At 46.0% G+C, this 27526-nt stretch overlaps 1 protein-coding gene across 1 annotated transcript in view; it reads left to right on the top strand.

The window, feature by feature from the left end:
* Nucleotides 1-27526, top strand: part of orc4 (origin recognition complex, subunit 4) — a 173772-nt gene that overhangs the window by 106316 nt on the left and 39930 nt on the right. Inside the window, exons 5-6 of the mRNA XM_068036262.1 lie at nucleotides 7860-8033; nucleotides 23884-23970. Coding sequence (XP_067892363.1) covers nucleotides 7860-8033; nucleotides 23884-23970 — 261 coding nt within the window. The remainder of the gene's footprint in view (nucleotides 1-7859; nucleotides 8034-23883; nucleotides 23971-27526) is intronic.

The raw sequence follows: 27526 nt of genomic DNA on the forward strand, positions 1-27526 counted from the left end.
ATTTAGGGAGCTAGGTAGTAGATTAAAAAGCAGGACCTCACAGGTTGTAATCTCTGGATTACTCCCGGTGCCACGTGGCTGAAGACATGGTGCCGGAGGGAGGGCTTTAGTTTCCTGGATCACTGGGTCTGTTTCTGGCGAAGGTGGGACTTGTTCAAGTTGGACGGGTGCACCCTACCAGAACGGGACCAACATCCTTGCTGGGAGGTTTGCTAGTGCTGTTGGGGTGGGGGGGTGGGGTGGGGTTAATCTAATTTGGCAAGGGAATGGGATACAGAATGGAGGTACAGTAGGGGGTGGTGCACAGTCAAATATAGAAGAGAAACTGAGTCGGTCTGGAAGGCAGAGCAAATATAGACCTGCTAAGGCACAAGCGAATAATGCAAGGCTGGATTGCATCTATTTTAATGAAGGAGTCTTTACTAGTAAGGCAGATGATTTGAGGGCTTGATTAACACATGGGAATATGATATTATTGCTATCACAGAGACAAGGTTGAGGGAAGGGCAGGACTGGCAGCTCAATATTCCAGGCTATAGAATCTTCAGGTGTGGCAGGGAAAGGTGTAAAAGAGGAGGTGGCATTGCACTGTTGATTTAGGTGTCAATTACTGCAGTAAGGCGGGATGATATCGTAGAAGCTTCCTCAAATGAAGCCATATTGGTAGAACTTAAACAAAAAGAGGGTAATCACTTGGCTGAGAGTGTACTACAGGCCTCCAAACAGTCAGAGAGATAGAGGAGCAGATATGTAGGCAAATCTCAGAGAGGTGTAAAATTAATAGGGTAATAATAGTAGGGGATTTCAACTTCCCCAATATCAACTGAGATAGTCCTGGTGCAAAAGCTTAAAGGGGGCGGAATTCTTAAAATACATACAGGAAAGCTTGTTGAGCCAGCACGTAGAAAGTCCTACAAGAGAAGAGGCGGTACTGAATCTAATCCTAGGGAATGAAGCCAGACAAGTGCTCGAAATGTCAGTGGAGGAGCATTTTGGGGATAGTGACCATAACTCTAAAATTTAAGGTAGTTATGGAAAAGGACAAAGAGGGACCGGAAATAATAGTACTGAATTGGGGGAAGGCCGATTTTCAATATGATGAAACAGGATCTGGCCAAAATGGACTGGGAGCAACTACTTGTAGGAAAGTCTACATCAGACCAGTGGGAGTCATTCAGAAAGGAAATAGTGAGAGTTCAGGGCCAACATGTTCCCGTAAAGGTGAAGGGTAGGACCAACAAGTCTAGGGAACGCTGGATGTCAAGGGAATGGATAAGGAAAGAAAAGGAGGCTTATGCAGATTCAAAGCGCTGAAAACAGCGGAGGCCCTAAAGGAGTATCGAAAGTGTGGGGGGTACTAAAAAAAAGTAATTAGGAGAGCGAAGAGGGGACGCTGGTGGGAAAGATAAAGGAAACTTGCAATGTGTTTTATAAGTATATTATATTATATATAAGTATCCTTGGATACTGAAGCAGTCCATGTAGAAATGCAGCAAGACCTGGACAATATCCAGGCTTGGGCTGATAAGTGGCAAGTAACATTTGTGCCACACAAGTGACAGGCAATGACCAACTCCAACAAGAGAGAATCTAACCATCTCCGCTTGACATTCAATGGCCTTACCATCGCTGAATCTCCCACTGTCAACATCCTAGGGGCTACCGTTGACCAGAAACTGAAATGGAGTAGCCATATAAATACCGTAGCTACAAGAGCTAGTCAGAGCCTAGGAATTCTACGAGAGTAACTCACCTCCTGACTCCCCAGAGCCTGTCCACCATCTACAAGGCACAAGTCAGGAGTGTGATGGAATACTCTCCACTTGCCTGGATGGGTGCAGTTCCAACAACACTCAAGAAGCTCGACACCATCCAGGACAAAGCAGCCCACTTGATTGGCACCCCATCCACAAACATTCACTCCCTCCACCACTGACGCACAGTGGCAGCAGTGAGTACCATCTACAAGATGCACTGCAGCAATGCACCAAGGCTCCTTTAAACAGCACCTTCCAAACGCACGACCTCTACCACCTAGAAGGACAAGGGCAGCAAATGCATGTGAACACCACCATTTGCAAGTTCCCCTCCAAGTCACACAACATCCTGACTTGGAACTATATCGCCGTTCCTTCACTGTTGCTGGGTCAAAATCCTGGAACTCCCTTCCTAACAGCACATTGGGTGTCTCTACCTCACATGGACTGCAGCGGTTCAAGAAGGCAGCTCACCACCACCTTCTCAAGGGCAATTAGGGATGGGCAATAAATGCTGGTCCAGCCAGCCATGCCCACAACCCATGAATGAATTTTTAAAAAAGGTAGAGGCAGGCTCATTGAATATATTCAAGGCTGAGTTAGATTCTTGATAGTCAAGGGAGTCGTGTTATTGGGGGGCAGGCAGGAAAGTGGAGTTGAGGCCACATTCAGATCAGCAATGATCTTGTCAAGTGGTGGAACAGGTTCGAGGGGCCAAATGGCCTGCTCCTGCTCTTAATTCGTATGTTTGTATGACCACATCACATTTGGTTGGCATGATGAGATCTGCACAGCCTAACCCACACGTTTGTGTTCTCATGCAGGTCGTCATCCACAGAAGACTAAAGCATAAGGAGGACAGATGTCAACCTCTGAGGAGGATTTGCAGTAAGGAAGCACTGTCCTACGACTCTCCTGCACCTTCCACGAATGCAGATACTTTTACCTCGGTGGGTTTCAGCCTTGCTGTGGAATCAGGGTCACAAGCTGGCTGAGGCTGAGAGCACCGCACATGCACCTGAGCAGCTGGCTGAGGCTGAGACAGCCGAGGCCTCTGCCAGTCGGAGGACTGTGGATGGCCAGACCCATGAGGAGCCACAGTTGCCGACAGCACGGGGCATGCTGACGTTGCAGAGAGGGGTGAGGCAACATCTGGTGGAGATGCCAGAGGCAGTGTGCAGCCATGAGTAGGCAATGGAGAAGTCCACCTATGCCATAAGTCCTGTCGTGCCTCATGCATGGTAGCACATGGCTTCCTCCATCGAGAGGTTGGTAACCCTCCTGGAGAGCCAGATCCTACAAATGCATGCAATGCCATTACCTTGGCATTGAGTTCAACGCAGCAGTGGCAACACAAGAAAAGGACAAGGCACCTGGAATCTTCTCCAACTCCTCGCCCGTCTCTGGTGCGCAGGGAGATTCCAGTGAGCTTGAAAGGGAGGAGGAGAGGCAGACCTCCACAGCTGGGGCTCCCCTCAGGGTGCTGAGTGTGGACACCAGCTTCTCAGCCCCTCCACCAGTGAGCCCAGCTCCAGCAGCCATGACACCTGAGGAGAGTCAAACCCTCAGGCAGCCAGAGGAAGGCCACTGAAGTCATCACAGGCCAAGGGGCAGCCTGATCAGCAGCCTGCCTCCAGCCCAGCTGCTAGTGATAGGTTCACACCTTGCAGAAGCACTCGCAAACGTATGAAGAAAACCACCTGGAGACACTTGGGGGTTCACTGGTGTTTGAAATTTGACATGTGCTGTGTCATGGTCCTGTAGTTTTTTTTCCCCCGGGAAAATGCGGTGTACCTTTAAGGCTGGCAAAGAATCAGTACTGCTTTAAGAACCAGCAGGACTCTCGAGTTACCGAGAAGGTGTATTTCCGTTACCTTGGATACAGCCATTTGGAGACTGCAATTCAAAGGGTGCATTCTTGTTACCATGGATACAGCCACTTTGATTGAGCATCATGTAATATATTTGTTACAATTCAATTTTGAACTGGCTTTTAGTTGGACAGTCTGTTCTAACAGACAGCTGGTGTTAGCACCTGAAAAAAGAGCTCTCAGCCATTTAAACTGATGGAAGAGAATTTTAGTCTGTTTAATTATTATTATCTCTCAAAATTCTAAAAATGTCAAGCCAAAACAGAGATCTCTGATAATTTAAACTGAAGGAAGGGAAGTTAGACTGTGACAATCTTTTAACCCTCAAAAACTCTAAAGTCAAATTGATTCACTTAAAAAATGTTTGCAAGTCGTTAATTGTTGAAATTCGCTGAAGGAAGGAAAACATCACTGCTGGAATTAGACTACGGACTGTTCTACTGTGGAAGAACCTTTTTTTCCCCATCGGATGGCTGTGAGGACTTCAAGCAACGTTGGACTGTAAATTTACAAGGACTCTAATTTTTTCTATTTTAAGTTTTGTTTATATCTTCATAGTGTTTAAGAATTTAGTTTTTATGATTAAATTTGTTGATTTAAAGACACCTGGTTTGGTTAGCCTCATTCAGGGGTTAATAGATGGTACAATTTGACTGTGTCTTTCTTTAATTTAGAAAGTTTAAAATGATATGTTAGACGATCTGTGGAGGGACGGGATTGAATAGACAGTGCGCTTCTCTGACCACAATCGTAATCGTATATTTTGATTGGGGGCTTTGACTGGAGCGGTTGGTCATAATGGCTGCATCATATAAAGTTCTTTTGTTCCAGCAATTAACCTTCAATGTGTAGAAGTGATTATCAGGCATTAATTGTGAGCTCCTGATTTCACCCTTCCCATAGTGGAATATCAGTGTCGGCACAGCCTTCATTTGAATAGGATGGTTCAGCTGGGCGCTAGGCACGGAAGACAAATAGAAAGGAAGCGACATTCTTTATTGTTTTTACACTGGCCATCAGGATGGCTGGAAGCAGGCAAGTATGAGATTGCCTCTTGCCTCCTTGGCCTGACGCTCAATCTACCTGGCCTCCGGTGCAAGGGCTTCGACATCCAGTGCTGCTTGCTCATCTCCCTCTTCCATGTCCTCCTCGTGGGTGGAGGAGTGGTGTCATGCAAAGCATCCCTGTCTCATCTTCAGCTGCCCAATGGTCTGTTCAATGTTTGCTTGGGTGGCGCAGTGGCAAGTGTTGTACCTCTCTACTGCTGCAGAGCGAGGATTCCTCACAGGCGTCAGTAGCCTTGTCTTCAATCGGTAGCCTTTGTCCCTGAAAATCCATCCCTGAAGGCAAGAGGAGGAGGCTGACAAGCTGAGGCCTCTGGGACTGTCCAAGTATGTAGGCGTCGTGGCTGCCTCCGGGAAGCAGGCACGCATCTGGAAGAAACACTTGGCAGTCGCAGCCCAGTTGCCTGTTGAATGAATGGAAGCCCTTCCTGTTAATGAAGGCTGTCTGGTCCGTTGGAGCCTTGATGGCCTCATGCGTGCATTCTATCACACCTTGCACCCGGGGGAATCCAGTGTTGGCCCCGAATCAGATGGTACTTTTGGCCTGACTCGAGTTCGGTCAGGTAGCACACATAGTCGCCGGCCCTCTTGAACAGGGCATTGGTCGCCTCCTTGATGCAGCAGTGGGCTGCTGCCTGTGAAACCCCACAAGTATCCGCGGAATGATCCTTGGAGTTATCCAGATGCATAAAGGTTAAGAGCTACTGTGATCTTCTGGGCCTTTGGCACAGGGTGACCCCCGAATCCCAGAGGTTGCAGTAGGGCACCTAAGTCAGTGATGGCTGCCCTGGAGAGCAGTAGTCTTCGCTGACAGTGGTACTCAGACATTTGGAGGTAGCTGATTCGAGTCCTGTACACACTCTGGTGCAGTAGGGCTCTTCTTAGCATGGCCAGCTGCTGCTGATCTCGTCGTGGAGCTTCACAGGCAGGCACAGCTGCTTCCTCGCACTCCCTCCGTCAGAGGTGCTGCATCACGCCACAGGGGTCCAGAAAGAGTGTATGAGACCTATGCCAGTTAAGTGAGCGCTGTTGATACAGAGACAACACAGCCTTGGCTGCTGTGTCTTTGTTACTGCTCTGGCAGACTCCCTGATGGCCCTCAGTGCCCACCCTTGATGATAGCTGACCCGCTCATCCAGCAGTCAGGGCAGCCAAACATTCCACTCAAAAAAAAAAAAAAAAGTCCCCAGTTGCAGACCACCCGAGACCCTGCTCAGCTAGCACTCTCACCTGAGACCCTGACCCTCCTTGCAGAGTGCACGGCACTGTAGGCTGACAATGTCATCCGTTTTCCTCCCCCCGATGCAGTGCTGATTATGGCTGCCTACCCATCACGGCACTGAGGCCTCACCTCGGTGCCGTCAGTTTTAAATGGTCGGAAATCCAAAGGCACGTAAGTGCCACCCGTTGTCCCCTTAATCCCAAACCCCCCCCCCCCCCCCCCCCATTGAATCGTGATGAATTAGATGCGAATGTATTAAAAGTAACTGTTCTACAATTTAAATTACGCTTCCGTTGGGGCGGCGAGGTCACCTTGGTGCTTTCCCGCTGCTGACTAAATCCGAACCAATGTCACGATGCCGGATTTTCAGGCAGATGCTTCTAAGTGATTCTCCGGCAACGCCCACCTACCCTCCCCCACCCACTCCCCAACACACCTGCAGCCTCGATTCCCGCTCCAAACAGCCACTCTATATTCAGCCCATTGTCTGCTTAGCTGGTGTTCTGAAACTACGTAGGATCAATTGCCATCAATCTCTAATCCCTATTTAACATTTCATTAATCCACATGCATTTTAAACCTTGCATATTTCTCCTGTTAGACTCAGCTCAGTTACTGCAAAGACAACTGATTATGAACCTGATATGTTAATGCTGTTAGATAATTTAATGTTTGCCCATAAAGCATTGATTACAATACAATTGGGAAACCTGTTTTAAAAGGGAAAAAATGGACCAGGCGTAAAGAGAGAGATCCAAATTCTGTTTTCTGCAGAATCGTTTTCGCCTTGTGAATCATGGGGGGGGGGGGGGAGAGGCGGGGGGGAGAAAGTGTGTATGTCCCTTTGCAGTGAGGCCAACGATTGAAAGGAAGGTTTTCAACAGTGATCTGATTTACATTATTAAAATACTTGCACAGTTTCCTATTGACTACTGCTGTTGCCTTCTTTCACAGCACAGCCCTATACGTCCCATTATTATGTCCATGAAGTTATACACTTGGTAAATAATGAACATAAATGTTATCTTTCACCATCTGTTTGTTTAATGGACTGAACTTTGTCAGCAGTGAATTCCTATTTAAAGATTTTCTCAGATTAACAGTATTTCTTTTGCTTGACAGGGCTTGCTAATTCTTAGCCCCCTGTTATATGTGGATTATATAATGAGCTATTGCTGCTAAACATTAAATTAGAGAACTCCAATGTAATTTTTCACTTCCCTTTAAAGTTGTAGTGACCTATTTATTCCCCTTCTCTTCGCCCCTCGTTTCTTTAATATGCAATATAGAAGTAAATCAAGTATTTGCCTGTGACTACAGGGTAGGATCACTAGGAAAATGACACCTTTTCTATTTGTTCCCTGTGTTGTGAAACTATTGGAGAGATGCAAGGTCAATTTCTTTCTTTTTCACTGCATTGAATTCCTGATATCTGTCTTAAGGAGGAGCAGAAAGAACCAGACAGCCCTGGGATACATAAGAACCAGAGTAGGTCATTCAGCCCATCGAGCCTATTCCATCATTCAGTGCAATCATAGCTGATCTGATTAGTGGATTATAAAATTTAAATCTTGCAGTTTTATTTCATTTTGTTTTCTTCTTTATTTCTCCTCCACCATGGAAATTGATGCATTTCCTTTTTCTCCACTTTCCTCCTCGAGTCAGTGGCCTTGCGAGGAAACAGTGAGAACAGGTACCCAAAAAGTCATTTTTCACATGTGAGCATTATCACAATCCACTGCCCCTGCATTAAGGTGTAATAACCTCTTAGCCTTATGATATGCTGCATCCTAATCTGGCTTGGCCAGTTCAGGCACAACTTCAAAGAACCTCTGCTTTTGTCTAGCAACTCTCCAGCCACTTTTGACAAAATGTAATAATCCATCTGATGAGTCTTGTGTTTGACCAGGTTGTTCAATTGATACAACTTCTGTTAAAACTTTAGGATGTTTTGGAACTGCTAGAAAAGAGGGTGAAGTCCAGATTTTCCCACAGACAGATTCATTTGTTAAACACATTTGGCTTCAAACAGTATGTGGAAATGTTCCAGCAACAACTTAGTTTACCAAAAGAGTTTCCTGATGGGAGGTTTGCAGAAGAATGGAATCAAAATATCCAGGTAACTTTTTTTTCTTATAAGGTCACTTGTATAATGAGTATAGTAGATACAAGCCTCTAGCCTTTGGTAAAAACATTGTGAATAGATTCAGTATGAATGCCAGAAATACATCAGTATTGTCAGTATCTGAAGTACCAGGGTGTATGTAGCCTTTAATAATGGGAGTTCTCAAACCTGAAAGATTAAATTGTCCACTACATTTAAAATCTATTTTTGTGTGCTATGGAGGGCTGGTGTAAACAAACTGTGTTGCTGTCATAATTGTTTTATAATGCTCCTGTGAAGTGCCTTGGGATATTAAAGGCACTATATAAAAATAAGTTGTTGTTGTCATATAATCAGCATTCGAGGTCCTCTATTTATTTAAAAAAAAACATACAAATGAACTAAAATTATCCAGATTTGCAGCATGCTAATGTGGTCTACAGTTTAATTCTCTAATATTTGGGGTGCAGGATTTCCCTGCTGTAATAGAAGGGTAAGGATACCAACATACGAATTAGGAGCAAAAGTAGACCATTCAGCCCCTCAAGCCTGCTCCGCTATTCAATAAGATCATGGCTGAACTGTTTGTGTCTCGAATTCCACACTCCCATCTACCCCTGATAACCTATGATTCCCTTACCTAACAAGAATCTATCTAGCCCCGCCTTAAAATTATTCAATGACCCTGCCTCCACACCTTCTAAGGTAGAGAGTTCCAAAGTCGCAAAAACCTCTAAAAGAAAAAAATTCTCCTCATCTCTTTCCTCAAAGGGTGACCCCTAATTTTAAAACAGTGCCCCCTAGTTCTGGACTCACCCACAAGAGAAAACATCCTTTCCACATCCACCTTGACAAGACCGTTCAGGATCTTGTATACTTCAATCAAGGCTTGGGCTGATAAGTGGCAAGTAACATTCACGCCACACAAATGTCAGGCAATGACCATCTCCAACAAGAGAGAATCTAACCATCTCCCTTGACATTCAATGGCATTATGATCGCTGAATCCCCCACTATCAACATCCTAGGGGTTACCATTGACCAGAAACTGAACTGGAGTAGCCATATAAATACTGTGGCTACAAGAGCAAGTCAGAGGCTAGGAATCATTGCAGTGAGCAACTCCCCTCCTGACTCCCCAAAGCCTGTCCACCATCTACAAAGCACAAGTCAGGAGTGTGATGGAATACTCCCCACTTGTACCATCTACAAGATGCACTGCAGCAATGCACCAAGGCTCCTTAGCCAGCACCTTCCAAATCCATGACCTCTACCAGCTAGAAGGACAAGGGCAGCAAATGCATGGGAACACCACCACCTGCAAGTTCCCCTCCAAGTCACACACCATCCTGACCTGGAACTATATCGCCGTTCCTTCACTGTCGCTGGGTCAAAATCCTGGAACTCCCTTCCTAACAGCACAGTGGGTGGTGTACCTACCTGACATGGACTGCAGCGGTTTAAGAAAGCAGCTGACCACCATCTTCTCAAGGGCAATTAGGGTTGGGCAATAGCTGCTGGCCCAGCCAGCGATGCCCACATCCCATGAATGAATGAATTAAAAAAAAAAGTCTCCCCTCACTCTTCTAAACTCCATTGAAAACAAGCCCAGTCTGTCCAACCTTTCCTCATAAGACAACCCGCTCATTCTAGGTATCAATCTGGTAAACCTCTGAACTGCCACCAATGCATTCACATGCTTCCTTAAATAAGGAGACCAAAACGACACACAGTATTTGAGATTTGGTCTCACAAATGCCCTGTATAACTGAAGCATAACATCCTTACTTTTATTTTCAATTCCCCTCTTAATAAAGGATAGCATTCCATTAACCTTCTTTATTACTTGCTGTACCTGTATACTAACTTTTTGTGACTCATTCACTAGAACACCTAGATCTCTCTGCCCCGGGAGTTCTGTAGCCGTTCTCCGTTTTATTCTTCCTGCCAAAGTGAACAGCTTCACACTTTCCACATGATACTCTATCTGCCAGATTTTTGCCCACTCACTCAACCTATCTATATCAGTCTGCAACTTCCTTGTGTCCTCTTCACAACATACTTTCCTACCTATCTTTGTGCCATCCGCAAATTTAGCTACCATGCCATCGCTCCCCTCATCGAAGTCATTGATATAAATTGTAAAAAGTTGAGGCCCCAGCACAGACCCCTGCGGGACTCCATTTGTCACATCCTGCCAATCAGAAAAGAACCCATTTATACATACTCTGTTTTCTGCCAGCCAGCCAATCTTCTATGCATGCACGTTGCCCACTACACCATGAGATCCTACTTTGTGCAATAACCTTTTATGTGGCACCTTGTCAAATGCCTTCTGGAAATCCAAGTACAGTACGTCAACGGGCTCCCCTTTATCCACAGCACATGTCACTCCTTCAAAGAGCTCAATAAATTGGTTAAAAATGATTTCCCTTTCACAAAACCATGCTGATTATTCCCGATTAACTTAAATTTTTCTAAGTGCCCAGCTATAGCCTCCTTAATAATCGATTCTAATACCTTCCCCATGACAGACGTCAAGCTAACTGGCCTATAGTTACCCGTTATCTTTCCTCCCTCCCCTTCTTGAACAAAGGGGTTATATGACTATTTTCCAGTCTGATGGAACCTTTCCAGAATCTGGCGAATTTTGAAAAATTAACACCAACGCATCTACTACCTCATTAGCCACCTCTTTTAAGATCCTAGGACAAAGCCCATCAGGACCCAGGGAGTTGCGGGCTGACAAGTCCATCAGTTTGATCAGTACCGCTTCCTTGGTTGTAATTGCACCAAGTTCCCCTCTCCCTTCTACCTCCTGATTTACAGCTATTACTGGAATGTTTTTTGTATTTTCTATAGTGAAGATAGAAGCAAAATATTTGTTCATTTCATCAACCATTTCCTTATTATCGACTATTAACTCCTCATTCTCGCTCTCCAGAGGACCAACACTCACTTTACTTACTCTTTTCCTTTTTAAATACCTGTAGAAACCCTTGCTATCTGTTTTTACATTTCTGGCTAGTTTTCTGATACTTGAATTTCTTTCTCCTGATCAACCTTTTAGTCATTCTCTGCCATTCTTTATATTCTGACCAATCATCTGACCTGCCAGTCATCATTGCACAGCAGAAGGTGGAATTTGAATTCAATTAATAAATCTGGAATTAAAAAGCTAGTCTAATGATGGCCATGAAACCATTGTCGATTGTTGTAAACACCCATCTGGTTCACTGATGTCCTTTAGGGAAGGAAATCTGCTGTCCTTACCTGGTATGGCCTACATGTGACTCCAGACCCATTGCAATGTGGTTGACTCTTACATGCCCTCTGAAATGGCCTAGCAAGCCACTCAGTTGTATCTAACCAGTATGAAGTCAATAAAAAGGAATGAAACCGGACAGACCACCCGGCATCAACCTAGGCACCGGTAACAACAATGGCAAACTCAGCCCTGTCGACCCTGCAAAGTCCTCCTTATTAACATCTGGGGGCTTGTGCCAAAGTTGGGAGAGCTGTCCCACAGTATAGTCAAGCAACAGCCTGACAGTCATACTCACGGAATCATACCTGACAGACAATGTCCCAGACGTTGCCATCACCATCCCCGGGTGTATCCTGTCCCACCGGCAGGACAGACCCACCAGAGGTGGTGGCACAGTGGTAGACAGTAGGGAGGGAGTTGCCCTGGGAGTACTCAACATCGACTCTGAACTCTATGAAGTCTCATTGCATCAGATCAAACATGGACAAGGAAACCTCCTGCTGATTACCACCTACTGCCCTCCCTCAGCTGATGAGTCAGTACTCCTCCATGTTGAACAGCACTTGGAGGAAGCACTGAGGGTGGCAAGGGCACAGAATGTACTCTGGGTGGGTGACTTCAATGTCCATCACCAAGAGTGGCTCAGTAGCACCACGACTCACCGAGCTGGCCGAGTCCTAAGGGACATAGCTGCTAGACTGGGTATGCGGTAGGTGGTGGGGGAACCAACAAGAGGGGAAAACATACTTGACCTTGTCCTTGCCAATCTGCCTGCCACAGATGCATCTGTCCATGACAGTATTGGTAGGAGTGACCACCGCACAGTCCTTGTGGAGACGAAGTCCCGCCTTCACATTGAGGATACCCTCCATCGTGTTGTGTGGCACTACCACTGTGCTAAATGGGATAGATTTTGAACAGATCTAGCAATGCAAAACTGGGCATCCATGAGGCACTGTGGGCCATCAGCAGCAGCAGAATTGTACTCAATCACAATCTGTAACCTCATGGCCCGGCATATCCCCCACCCTACCATTACCATCAAGCCAGGAGACCAACCCTGGTTCAATAAAGAGTGCAGGAGGGCATGCCAGGAGCAGCACCAGGCATACCTCAAAATGAGGTGTCAGCCTGGTGAAGCTACAACTCAGGACTATCTGCGTGCCAAACTGCATAAGCAGCATGCGATAGACAGAGCTAAGCGATCCCATAACCAACGGATCAGATCTAAGCTCTGCAGTCCTGCCACATCCAGTCGTGAATGGTGGTGGACAATTAAACAACTAACTGGTGGAGGTGGCTCCACAAATATCCCCATCCTCAATGATGGAGCCCAGCACATCAGTGCAAAAGATAAGGCTGAAGAATTTGCAACAATCATCAGCCAGAAGTGCCGAGTTGATGATCCATCTCGGCCTCCTCCTGAAGTCCCCAGCATCACAGATGCCACACTTCAGCCAATTCGATTCACTCCGCGTGATATCAAGAAATGACTGAAGGCATTGGATACTGTAAAGGCTATGGGCCCTGAGAACATTCCGGCAATAGTACTAAAGAACTTGCCGCACCCCTAGCCAAGCTGTTCCAGTACAGCTACAACACTGGCATCTACCCTGCAATTTGGAAAATTGCCCAGGTATGTCCTGTACACAAAAAGCAGGACAAGTCCAACCCGGCCAATTACCGCCCCATCAGCCTACACTCAATCATCAGTAAAGTGATGGAAGGTGTCATCAACAGTGCCATCCAGCGGCACTTGCTTAGCAATAACGGTGTGGACTGCAACACCGACCACTCCCTGGTGTGCAGCAAGGTTAGACTCACCAAAGAAGCTGCATCACTCCAAGCAGAAGGGCCGCCCATTTATCAACACTAACAGAATTTCTTATCCACACCTGTTACATAAGTTTGTAAATTCACTTGAAAATAAACCCTTCAAAACACTCCTACAGGGGATGCAGAGACCAAGTGGGCCCACATCAGAGACATCATCTATGACTCCGCAATGACCACCTATGGCAAACGTGAGATGCAGACTGATTTCAATCTCACTTTGAAGAGCTGGAAACTGTCATAGCCGCTAAGCGCATTGCACTGTTGAAAGACAAGAAAGCCCCCAGCGAGTTAACAGCCACACACTGCGCAAATGACTACTGGCAACACCTATGCAGTCGTATTCAGCTGGCCTCCGACACCGGAAACATCAGAGGAATGTATGATGGCATTAAGAGAGCTTTTGGGCCAACCATCAGGAAGATTGTTCCTCTCAAGTCTAAATCAGGGGACACGATGACTGACCAACGCAAGCCAATGGACCGCTGGGTGGAGCACTACCTAGAACTGTACTCCAGGGAAAATGTTGTCACTGAGAGCGCCCTCAATGCAGCCCAGTCTCTGCCAGTCATGGATGAGCTGGACGAACAGCCGACAAAATCGGAACTCAGTGATGCCATTGATTTTCTAACCAGTGGAAAAGCCCCTGGGAAGGATGGCATTTCCCCTGAAATAATCAAGAGTGCCAAGCCTGCTATACTTTCAGCACTGTACAAACTGCTTTGCCTGTGCTGGGATGAGAGAGCGGTACCACAGGACATGCGTGATGCCAATATCATCACCCTCTATCAGAACAAGGGAGACCACGGTGACTGCAGCAACTACCGTGGAATCTCCCTGCTCAGCATAGTGGGGAAAGTCTTCGCTCGAGTCGTTTTAAACAGGCTCCAGAAGCTGGCTGAGCGTGTCTACCCTGAGGCACAGTGTGGCTTTCGAGCAGAGAGATCCATCGTTGACATGCTGTTCTCCCTTCGCCAGCTACAGGAGAAATGCCACGAACAACAGATGCCCCTCTATGTTGCTTTCAAAGATCTCACCAAAGCCTTTGACCTCATCAGCAGACGTGGTCTCTTCAAACTACGAGAAAAGATCGGATGTCCACCAAAGCTACGAAGTATCATCACCTCATTCCATGACGATATGAAAGGCACAATTCAGCATAGCGGCGCCTCATCAGACCCCTTTCCTATCCTGAGTGGCATGAAACAGTGCTGTGTTCTCGCACCTACACTGTTTGGGATCATCTTCTCACTGCTGCTCTCACATGCGTTCAAGTCTTCAGAAGAAGGAATTTTCCTCCACACCAGATCAGATGACTGGTTGTTCAACCTTGCCCGTCTAAGAGCGAAGACCAAAGTACGGAAGGTCCTCATCAGGGAACTCCTCTTTGTTGACTATGCTGCATTAACATCCCACACAGAAGAGTGTCTGCAGAGACTCATGGACAGGATTGCAGCTGCCTGCAACGAATTTGGCATAACCATCAGCCTCAAAAAAATAAATATCATGGGACAGGACGTCAGAAATGCTCCATCCATCAATATCTGCGACCACGCTCTGGAAGTGGTTCAATAGTTCACCTAGTTAGGCTCAACTATCACCAGTAACCTGTCTCTCGATGCAAAAATCAACAAGCGCATGGGAAAGGCGTCCGCTGCTATGTCCAGACTGGCGAAGAGAGTGTGGGAAAATGGCGCACGGACACGGAACACAAAAGTCCGAGTGTATCAAGCCTGTGTCCTCAGTACCTTGCTGTACAACGGTGAGGCCTGGACAACATACATCAGCCAAGAGTGACGTCTCAATTCATTCCATCTTCGCTGCCTCCAGAGAATCCTTGGCATCAGGTGGCAGGACCGTATCTCCAACGCAGAAGTCCTCGAGGCGGCCACCATCCCCAGCATATACACCCTACTGAGCCAGCAGCGCTTGAGATGGCTTGGCCATGTGAACTGCATGGAAGATGGCAGGATCCCCAAGGACACATTGTACAGCGAGCTTGCCACTGGTATCAGACCCACCGGCCATCCATGTCTCCGCTTTAAAGACTTCTGCAAACGCAACATGAAGTCCTGTGACATTGATCACAAGTAGTGGGAGTCAGTTGCCAGTGATCGTCAGAGCTGGCGGACAGCCATAAAGGCGGGGCTAAAGAGTGGCGTGTCGCAGTTGACAGGAAAAAAAGACAGAAGCGCAAAGAGAGAGCCAACTGTGAAACAGCCCCGACAACCAATTTTATCTGCAGCAGCTGTGGAAGAGTCTGTCGCTCTAGAATTGGCCTTTATAGCCACTCCAGGCGCTGCTTCACAAACCACTGACCACCTCCAGGCGCTTACCTGTTGTCTCTCAAGACAAGGAGGCCAAAGAAGACTCAGTGAGGCTCCGTTTGGGTTCCGCCAGGGCCACTCAGCTCCTGACCTCATTACAGCCTTGGTTCAAACATGGACAAAAAAGCTGAACTCGAGGTGAGGTGAGTGTGACTGCCTTTGACATCAAGGCAGCATTTGACCGTGTATGGCATCAAGGAGCCCTAGCAAAACTGAGAATCGGGGAAAACCATCTGCTGGCTAGAGTCATACCCAGCGCAAAGGAAGATGGTTGTAGTTGTTGGAGGTCAATCATCTCAGCTCCAGGACATCACTGCAGGAGTTCCTCAGGGTGGTGTCCTAGGCCCAACCATCTTCAGCTGCTTCATCAATGACCTTCCTTCAATCATAAGGTCAGAAGTGGGGATGTTCGCTGATGATTGCACAATGTTCAGCATCATTCGTGACTCCTCAGATACTGAAGCAGTCAGTGTAGAAATGCAGCAATACCTGGACAATATCCAGGCTTGGGCTGATAAGTGGCAAGTAACATTCGTGCCACACAAGTGCCAGGCAATGACCATCTCCAACAAGAGAGAATCTGACCATTTCCCCTTGACATTCAACGGCATTACCACTGTCAACATCCAAGGGACTACCACTGACCAGAAACTGAACTGGAGTAGCCATATAAATAACCGTGGCTACAAGGGCAGGGCAGAGGCTAGGAATCCTGAGGCGAGTAACTCACCACCTGACTCCCCAAAGCCTGTCCACCATCTCCAAGGCACAAGTCAGGAGTGCCTTGGATGGGTGCAGCTCCAACAACACTCAAGAAGCTCGACACCATCCAGGACAAAGCAGCCCGCTTGTTTGGCACCCCATCTACAAACATTCACTCCCTCCACCACCGCGCACAGTGGCAGCAGTGTGTACCATCTACAAGATGCACTGCAGCAATGCACCAAGGCTCCTTAGACAGCACCTTCCAAACCCGTGACCTCTACCAACTAGAAGGACAAGGGCAGCAAATACATGGGAACACCACCACCTGCAAGTTCCCCTCCAAGTCACACACCATCCGACTTGGAACTATATCGCCGTTCCTTCAAAATCCTGGAACTCCCTTCGTAACAGCACTGTGGGTGTGCCTACCCCAAATGGCCTGCAGTGGTTCAAGAAGGCAGCTCACCATCTTCTCAAGGGCAATTTGGGATGGGCAATAAATGCTGGCCTGGCCAGCAATGCCCACATCCCATGAATGAATTTAAAAAAAAATTATATGCCTTTTCCTTATGTTTGATGCTTTCTTTAACTTCTTTAGTTAACCACAGATGGCGGGTCCTCCCCTTAGAATTTTTCTTTATAGTAGAAATATACCTATCCTGAGTATTCTGAAATATCCTCTTGAATGTCTGCCACTGCTTCTCTATTGATCTATCTTCCAGCCTAGTAACCCAGTTCACTTCAGCCTTCTGTGCTTTCATGCCCTCATAGTTGCCCTTATTTAAGTTTAAAATACTAATCTTAGAATCACTCATCTCTCTTTCAAACTGGATGTAAAGTGCAATCATATTGTGGTCACTGCTACCTAGAGGTGCCTTTACTCTGAAGTCATTAATTAATCCTGTCACGTTACACAATACCACAATAACCTGCTCTCTGGTTGGTTCCAGAATGTGCTGCTCAAAGAAACTATCTTGGAAGCATTCGATGAACTCCTCATCTAGGCTACTATTGTCAATCTGATTTTTCCTGTTTATATGTAGATTAAAATCACCCATGTTTACTGCCGTCCCTTTATCACACTCACCCAATATTTCTTCTTGTATACTTCATCCTATATTGTGGTTACTGTTAGGGGGCCTGTCGACCACTCCTATTCGTGCCTTCTTTCCCCTGCTATTTCTCATCTCCACCCAAACAGATTTTACATCCTGATCTCCTGAACCAAGGTCATCTCTAACTAAAGTACCAATGCCATCCTTGATTAAGAGTGCTACCCCTCCACCTTTACCTTGCTTCCTATTCTTCTTGAACGTCATATACCCCTCAATATTCAGGAGCCAATCCTTGTCATCCTGCAGCCACATTTCCTTAATGGCTATCAGATCATATTTATTTACTTCAATGTGCGCTATCAGTTCATCTACTTTGTTATGAATGCTCCGTGCATTCAGATACAGAGCCTTTAGTTTTGTCTTTTTGTTATCTTTGTAACATCTAGTCTTGACTGTTAGTGTGGTGCTAAGTTTTTTCCCTGTGTCCCTTTCTGCCATTCTCTGATCTTCATTTCCCATATTACTATTCTGCTCTCCTGCCTTGACTCTACTCCATAGTTTGCTCTGTCTACCCAGGCTTGATCCCTTAACGCCACCACACCCCCCCCCCCCCCCCCCCCCCGCCCTGCTTCTTTAGTTTAATGCCCTCTCTGCTTCCCTAGTTATACGGTTTGCCACAACACTGGTCCCAGCATGGTTTGAGTGCAGACCGTCCCAGTGGTATAGCCCCCCTTTCCCCAATACTGGTGCCAGTGCCCCACGAACTGAAACCTACTTCTCCCACACCAGTCTTTGAGCCACGTATTTATTTCACTAATCTTGTGTGCCCTCTGCTAATTGGCAAGTGTCTCAGGTAATAATCCAGAGATTATTACCCTTGAGGTTCTATTCTTCAATTTGGTGCCTAGCTCCTCATACTGTCTAAGCAGAACCTCTTTCCTAGTCCTACCTATGTTATTGGTACCTACATGGACCACGACAACTGGATTCTCCCCCTCTCACTTTAAGTTCCTGTCCAGCCCTGAGCAGATGTCCCGAACTCTGGCACCAAGTAGGCAACACAGCCTTCTGAACTTGCGCTCTCGGCTGCACAGAAGTATCAGTCCCCCTCACTATACTACCACTACTTTCCTTTTTGCTCCCCCCACTTGAAATGCTTCCTGTACCACAGTGCCATGGCCAGTTTGCTCATCCACCTTGCAGACCTCGCTTTCGTCTACACTGGTTGAGAGCACCTCACACCTGTTTGACAGTTGCAAAGTCTGAGGCTCCTCCACGACTGTCTGCTGTTCAAAGGAACAAGACTTACCCTTTACCTGCTTCACTCACGGTCACATCCTCCTGTCCCTCACTACTGACCAAAACAGATACCCTGTTCTAAGAGGAATGACCGTCTTCTGGAACAAAATGTCCAAGTATTTCCCCTTACATTGCGCTGTGTTTGCAGTTTGGCTTCCAGATCAATAATCCTGATCCAGAATTCCTCTAGCTGCTTACACTTCCTACAGAGGTGTTTGCCCTGGATCGCCTTGGATCCAAGAGTTCCCACATACCACAGCTGCAACATAACACCTGTCCTGCCATTGTTACTTACGCTATTAGTTAATGCATTTTAATTACTTAATCACTTTCTTAATTAACTGTCACTGTTTCCCAATCTACTAGGCTTAACTAGTATTACCAAATCAAAACCTTACACTTTCTAAAATTAACTGAGTTTTGAAAGATAAATGATAAAACACTCACCAACCAATCACCTACCTTGGAGTCAAAGGAGCAAGACTCACCAGCTGCTGGAGGCTAAAAAAGGTAGGAAAAGGAGTCCCTCTTTCCCCCTCTGCACCGAATTCCCATGTGCACCAAATTCCAGCTTCACTCTGGCAATGTCTCACTCAGGCAAATGTCTCTTCTCACTGCATTCAGCTAAGAACTGATGAGGATGATAAATTGGCATCAAGTAACTGGATGTTGAATTCTCTGGATGGATGAACTAAGATTGCCAGAATGGCTTGCCTCATCCATAATCATATATATGGTCTTATGACTCGGTTCAGGAAATAACGTTTGATTAGCTCGCAAATATATATATTCCAGTCCTCAGTTGTTTTTGTTAGGTAACTGTCTGCCTAATGCACTGAAGCTCTTCACCATGCTTAGCAGTTGTAATTTAAAAAAAAAATCCTTCAAATGGCACCTTTAACATAGCCAAGCAGCCCAAGGCACTTCAGAGAGGCACAATCAGACAAAAATGGACACTGGGTGAAAGAAGGAAATATTGGGAAAGGTGACCAAAAGCTTGACCAGTGAGGTAAGTTTTCAGGGTGATCTTGAAGGAAGAGGTGAGGGGGATGCACAAGACCAGTCAAAGGAAATGAGACTTCTCTGGGAATAGGTAGGAATTAAGAAATTAATTGATTTTAAATTTGAGGCTTTGGTACAGGAAGCCAATGTTAAGTCAGCAAGGACTCTGGGTATGGTGCGAGATAGAATGCAGAAGCACACTTTTGGATGAGCTGAAGTTTAGAGAGTGGAGGATGGGAGACTGGCCAGGAATCCATTAAAATAATCAGGATTTGGCAAAGTCATCGCAGCACTTGTGTTGAGGGAGGGACGGAGGCAAGTGATGTTATCAAGGTGGAACTAGGCATTCTTTATGATTGAGAGGATATGGAGTTGGAAGCTCAGCTCAAGATAAATAGGATGCAGAGGCTCCAAACAGTCTGGTTCAACTCGAGACAGTGGCCCTAGAGAGGGCGTAGTAGTGGGAAGCGTACAAAGTTTGAGGCAGTGACGGAAGCTGTTTTCAGTCTTCTCTGTATTTTAATTGGAGGAGTTTGCAGCTTATCCAAGTCTGGGTATCAGATGACAAATGTGGTGGAAGGATCAAAAGAGGTGGCCGAGAGTTGGAGTCCGGTTCTGCCAACGTATGTGTGGAAGCTGACCCCATCTCTTCAGGTAATGGTACCAAAGGACAGCATGCAGATAAGGAAAATGAGAGGACCAAGGATAGATCCTTGGAAGACTCCAGAGATAATGGTGCAGGAAGAGAGGAAACTGCTGGAGTTTCTATGGCTTTGGTTGTTTAGGCAAGTATTAAACCATGCGGGGGCAGCCCCACTGCGCTGAACAACAGAGGAGATGTGTTGGAGGAAAAGGGTGTTGCGATGGTGTCAAAGGCTACAGAGAGATTGAGGAGGTGTGAATGAACAGTAGTTACAGTAACAAAAGATGTCTTTTTATGGTTGGACCTGTTTCGGTGGTGTAGGAGGGGCGAAAACCTGATCAGAGAGATTCAAACAAGGAGTTGAAAAAGATGGGCACAGATTTGGCATGCAACAACACATTAAAGGACGTTGGTGAAGAAAAGAAGGTTGGAGATGGGTTGATAGTTTTCCAGGACAGATGAGTCAACAGTAGGTTTCTTGAGCAGGGGATTAATATTTGAGCAAACCAAACTATTTATGTAGATAGCTAGCATGGAGGGAAAGGAAGGAAAGTTAGGTGGTAAGCAGTTTAGTGGGCATGGTATCAAGGGAGCAAGAGGTGGGTTTTCCGGACAAGATAAGTTCAGAGGACAAGTAGAAGAGAAACTGGAGAAAAATGTGAGTTCAAGGCTAGAGCAGAGGAGAGCCTAGGGGAAGATTGGCTTTGTGGGGTAGGGAGGGAAGTAACAGGTGGCTAAATGAATGCCCTCAATTTTACTGACAAAGAAGTGAATCAGCTATAAGCTAAACTAATGAGAAATGCATGTAGGTGGAGTTTCTATATGGGATCCACACTTTTTCTCCCATAGCATACACTCAAGGGATATTTGCCCAAGTCCAGTGAGATCCTCAACAATAGCACAGCCCAGCATATGATGCAAAAGACAATGCTGAAGCTTTCACAACCATCTTCATCCAGAAGTACAGAATGGATGACCTAGATTGGCCTCCTTCTGAGATCTCTACCATCACTGCCAGTCATTGGCCAATTCAGGTCACTCCATTTGATAATCAAGAAACTGCTGAACGCACTGGATGCAGCAAAGGCCCTGACAACCTCCCAGCTGCAGTGTTGAAGACTTGTGGCTCCAGAACTAGCTGCACCCCTGGCCAAACTGTTCCAGTACAGATACAACACTGGCATCTACCCGACAAAGTGAAAAATTGTTCAGGTATCACCTGTTTGCAAAAAGCAGGACAAATCCAATTACCACTCTAGCTGCCTACTCTTGATCATTGACAAAGTGATGTGTAGTCAACAGTGCTATCAAGCAGCATTACTCATCAATAACCTGCTCATTGATGTTTGGGTTCCACAAGGTCTACTTGGCACCAGAACTCATTACAGCCTTGATGCAAACATGAACAACAGAGCTGAGTTTGAGAAGTGAAGTCAGAGTGACTGCCTCTGACATTAAGACAACTTTTGACTGAGTGTGACATCAAGGATCCCTGGTAAAAAAAAAAAAAAATTTAAGTCAATGGGCATTGGGGGGGGGGGGGGGGGGGGGGGTACTCTTCCCTGGCTGGAGTCACACCTAGCACAAAGGAAGATGGTTGTAGTTGTTGGAAGCTCGTCATCTCAACCCCAGGACATTGCTGCAGGAGTTCCTCAGGGTAGTGTCCTGGGCCCAACCATCTTCAGCTGATTTTGATTTTTTAGATTTAGAGATACAGCACTGAAACAGGCCCTTCGGCCCACCGAGTCTGTGCCAATCATTAACCACCCATTTATACTAATCCCACACTAATCCCATATTCCTACCACATCCTCACCTGTCCCTATCTTCCCCTACCACCTACCTATACTAGGGGCAATTTATAATGGCCAATTTACCTATCAACCTGCAAGTCTTTTGGCTGTGGGAGGAAACCGGAGCACCCGGAGGAAATCCACGCAGACACAGGGAGAACTTGCAAACTCCACACAGGCAGTACCCAGAATTGAACCCGGGTCGCTGGAGCTGTGAGGCTGCGGTGCTGGCCACTGTGCCGCTTCATCAATTACCTTCCCTATATTATAAGCTCAGAAGTGGGTATGTTTGGTGGTGGTTGTGCAGTGTTCAGTTCCATTGCAATTCCTCAGATGATGAAGCAATCCACATGCAACAAGACCTGGACAACATCCAAGCTTAGGCTGACAAATGGCTAGCAACATCTGTGTCACACAAGTGCCAGACAACAAACAACTCCAACAAGAGCGTCAAACCACTGCCTCTTGACATTTTATGGCATTATCGTTGTTGAATCCCCCACATCAACACCCTAGGGGCCATCACCATTGACCAGAAACCTAACTGGATGACCATATAAAATACTGGGGCTGCAAGACCAGACCAGAGGCTGGGTATTCTGCAGGAAGTGACTCACCACCTGACTCCCCAAAGCCTGTCCACCATCTGCAAGGCACAGGACAGGAGCATGATGGAATATGATCCTTGCCTGGATGGGTGAAGCTCCAACAACACAAGAAGCTCCACACCATCCAGGTCAAAGCAGCCTGCTTGATTGCCACCCCATCCACCACTTTCAATATTCAATCCCTTCACCACCGATGCACAGTGGCAGCAGTATGTACCATCTACAAGATGCACTGCAGCAACTCACCAAGGCTCCTTCCACAGCACCTTCCAAACCTGTGACCTCTACCACCTGGAAGGACAAGGGCAGCAGATGCATGGGAACATCACCACCTGCAAGTTCCCCTCCAAGCCACATGCCATTCTGACTTGGAACTATATCGCCATTCCTTCACTGTCACTGGGTCAAAATCCTGAAACTCCCTCCCTAACAGCATTGTTGGTGTACCTACACCCCAAGCCTGCAGCGGTTCAACAAGGCCATTCACCACCACCTTCTCAAGGGCAATTAGGGATGGGCAATAAATGCTGGCCTTTCCAGCAACACCCAAATCCCATGAATAAATAAAAACAAAATACAGGACAAAGCAGATTGCTTGATTGGCACCCCATCCACCATCTTAAACATTCATTCCTTCCACCACCAGCGCAACATGGTTGCAGTGTGTACCATTTACAAGATGCAGTGAAGCAACTTGCCAAGACTTCGTCGACAGCACCTTCCAAACCCACAACCTGTGCCACCCAGGAGGCGCATGGGAACACCACCAAGTTTCTCTCCCAAGTCTCACACCATCTTGACTTGGAAATATATCGCCGTTCCTTCTTCATCGATGGGTCAAAATTCTTGAAACTGCTCCCTAACGCACTGTGGAGTACCTTCACCTCACGGACTGCAGTGGTTCAAGGCGGTGACTCATCACCACCGTCTTGAGGACAATTGTAGATGAGAATAAATGCTGGCCTTGCCATCAACAATCACATCCTGTAAATGAATAAATAAAAAAAAAAGATTCAGGTTAGTAAGAGCGAAGGTTTGTGTACACAAAGATGACCAGCAAAAATTATTTTTTATATTCTCAACAAAAAGTAGTTTGGAAAATAATCCCATTTGTGTCATGGTCATCGTGTAATCCTCACAGCTCATTAGATTATTATTAATAATCTGGCACTTTCTGACATTATATCCTGTTTACCAGAAGACATCCATGAGTGGCAATCTGAGGTCTACCTAAGTAAGTCAAATCATATTGTTCCTTTGTTGTCTGTTTTGCAATTTGCTTGGACTACTTGCAGCTATTTAACACCCACTGAAATATTGTTACCCTGCCAGTGTCTGTGCAAAGATAAGACTGTGAAGGATATTTTACAGAAGCATTTCAATTCCAGTAAGGATTTCCGCTCTCTTCATATGCTACTGGTAAGAGCTCATTAACTCTAAAATACATTTTGTAATGGTTTAACCTAGTAATGTATTTATTTTCTGCAATAAGAGTGTAATTACTAGTCCTGCACGATGGAATTTGTTTGCAGTAGGGCATCCTTCAAGTTCGCATGTTTGGCAGGCATAGGTGGAATGCAGAAAATATTCTACTCGCAGTCTGATTGCACAGCCCAACAGTGTTGAATTAACCAGTTGTTCCTGTTTGGATTGTAGCTGGGTTTTTTTTACTCCTACTGATTGGGCTGACATCAGTAGGCATGTTGAGGTCAATGCTGATATACAGAGACTACGCACATAGAAAAAAAGTGGTTCATCACTATTCAATTGTTAAATGAACAGTTACGTTTGAAAACTAAAAATCATGCTCATGCAAATCCCTAATGGCTGTCTTCTATGTTGTTTGCCTGTTCTGGTGCTGCTTAGAGGTGCTTCCCCAATTGCTATGGCTTGGGCGGTGGAAAGTTGATGTGCTTTCACTGAAGACTCTTAGTGACTTGAAGGACCTCTGGCTGTAGAGGCCTGACTGCAGCATCTCACTGGCAGTGAGAGCACTCTAGTTCAGCTGGCAGTCTGGCACCAATATGGGCACTGCTTGAGAAGCTGGTAGGGGAGCAGACATTGTTATCGCCCTAAGAGAAGACTGAATGCATATGCCCTTCTCATAGGACCAATGCAACTCTCTTACTCCGAGACCAAGTGCAGGAGTGATCAGATGCTTTGAAAGCCTCTATCCTAATTTTAAAAATAAGGTTGTACAGAGATGGCAGGGCTGGTGGTGTGCTTCAACTGCAGGATGTGGGAATCTGTGGAATGCACTGCAATCCCAGACAACTATGTTTGCATTAAGTGTCTGTAGGTTGCACAACTTCAGCTCAGAATTGCTGAGCTGGAGACTGAGTTGCAGATATTGCGGAGCATCAGGGAGGGGGAGAGTTATCTGGACACTGTGTTCCAGGAGGCTGTCACACCCCTTAGAGTAGGGAGACCATTAGAGATGGCCAGTGGTCAGGGACAGGAGGGTGTGACTGCGAGTGAGGCAGTTAAGGGGAATCAGCATGTAGTGATAGAGGAGCCTCAGCCCCTGACCTTGTCCAACAGGTGCGAGGTCCTTGCTACCTGTGTAAATGAAGAGAAGGACTGCAAGGTGGATGAGCGGACTGACTATGGCACCATGGTGAAAGATGCCATTCCGATGGAGGGAGTGAAGAGGAATGTGGTAGTGATAGGAGACAGTTTGGTCAGGGGGATAGATACTGTTTCCTGCAGCTGCAACTGGGTGCTCCGACGGCTGTGTTGCCTGCATGGTGTCAAGGTTAAGGACGTCTCCTCATGGCTGGAGAGGATCCTGGAGTGGGAGGGGGAGGATCCAGTTGCCATGGTCCATGTGGGAACCAATGACATTGGTAGAACCAGAAATGATCTGCTTAGAGAATTTGAGGAGTTAGGGTCCAAACTAAAATGCAGAACATCAAAAGTAATCATCTCCAGATTGTTACCTGAGCCAAGTGGCACAGGGTCAAGCAGATTAGAGAATACATGGCTCAAAGAATGGTGTGGGAAGAAGGGGTTTCGATTCTTGGGGCACTGGCATCAGTACTCAGGGAAGAGGGAGCTATTCCATTGGGATGGACTTCATTTGAACTGGGCTGGGACCAGTGTCCTGGCCAATGGCATAACTAGGGCTGTGGACAGGGCTTTAAACTAACTGGGGGAGGGGGTGGCTTGGGTAAAGGGAAATTTAGAAATCCAAAGAGAGAGGACAGGGCATCAGAGCAGGATAGTGATGTGGGTAATTGCCAACAGAATGAGACAGGAAGGGATAGTGAGTTTAACAAAAATTGTACATCGGCAAATAAGGTCATTGCAGGGAATAGAGGTAAAACAATGACATTTAAGTTCCTTTATCTGAATTGCATCTGTAATAAGATAGATGAATTAGTGACACGAAGAGAGGTAGATGATCTAGATCTAATTGCCATTACCTAGACATGGTTAGAAGGAGATCAAGGTTGAGAAATGAATATTCCAGGGTGCACAATATTTCAGCGAGACAGACAGAATGGCAAAGGAGGCGGGGTAGCCCTGATAGTAAAGGATGACATAAGAAGGAATCTGTCCTCAGAAGATCATGAAGTAGAATCAGTTTGGGTGGAAATTACGAATAGCAGGAGTCAGAAAACACTGGTGGGAGTAGTTTACAGGCCCCCTACCAGTAGTTATATTATTGGAAGAACATTAAATGGAAAGTTATTGGAGCATGTAAAAAAGGTAATGGATTAATTGTGGGGGACTTTAATCTGCAATTTAATCTAGGGCAATCAAATTGGCAACAGTGGTCTAGAAGATGAATTTGTAGACTGTTTTCGTGACCGTTTCTTAGAGCAATACACTGTAGAACCTATAGGGATAAAGCTATCTTGGATCTCGTATTGTGTAATGAAGCAGGGTTAATAAGATATGTCATAGTAAAAGATCCACTGGGAAATAGTGATCATAATACCATTGAATTTCATGTTAAGTTTGTAAGTGACAGATTTCAATCACAAAAAAAACTTAAACTTCAACAAAGCCAATTACGAAGGTATGAGGGGAGAACTGGCTAAGCTTAATTGGGTAAATAGACTGGAAGGTATGGTGGTAAATGAACAGTGGGAAACATTTAAAGAAACAATTCAAAGGGTTCAACAAAAGTACATTCCATTCAAAAGCGGCGCAGTGGTTAGCACCGCAGCCTCACAGCTCCAGCGACCCGGGTTCAATTCTGGGTACTGCCTGTGTGGAGTTTGCAAGTTCTCCCTGTCTCTGCGTGGGTTTCCTCCGGGCGCTCCGGTTTCCTCCCACATGCCAAAGACTTGCAGGTTGATAGGTAAATTGGCCATTATAAAAATTGCCCCTAGTATAGGTAGGTGGTAGGGAAATATAGGGACAGGTGGGGATGTGGTAGGAATATGGAATTAGTGTAGGATTAGTATAAATGGGTGGTTGATGGTCGGCACAGACTCGGTGGGCCGAAGGGCCTGTTTCAGCGCTGTATCTCTAAACTAAACTAAACTTTTAAAAAAAACTCATCAAGAAAGACCCATTCGTGACTCGCTCAGAAAGTTAAGGATAGTAGACTAATAGAAGAGTTTACAATATTGCAAAAAATAGTAGTAAGCCTGAGGATTGCCAGTGTTTTAGAAACCAACAAAGGGCCACCAAAAAGTTGATAAAAAGGGGAAAAATAGAATATGAGAGTAAACTAGTCAGCAATATAAAAACAGATTGTAAGAGCGTTTATAAGTACATAAAAAGGAAGAGAGTAGTTAAAGTAGATGTTGGTCCCTTAGAAGCAGAGACAGGAGAAATCATTATGGGGAATGAGGAAATGGCAGAGGCATTGAACAAATATTTTGTGTCTGTCTTCACAGTAGAAGACACAAGTTCCATACCTGAAATAGCCTGTAACCTAGGGGCTGACAAAACTGAGGAAATTAGGAATTTGATATTAGCTGAGAAAAAGTATTGGAGAAACTTGAGACTAAAATCTGAC

This window comes from Heterodontus francisci, chromosome 7 (assembly GCF_036365525.1).
Source record: "Heterodontus francisci isolate sHetFra1 chromosome 7, sHetFra1.hap1, whole genome shotgun sequence".
NCBI lineage: Eukaryota > Metazoa > Chordata > Chondrichthyes > Heterodontiformes > Heterodontidae > Heterodontus > Heterodontus francisci.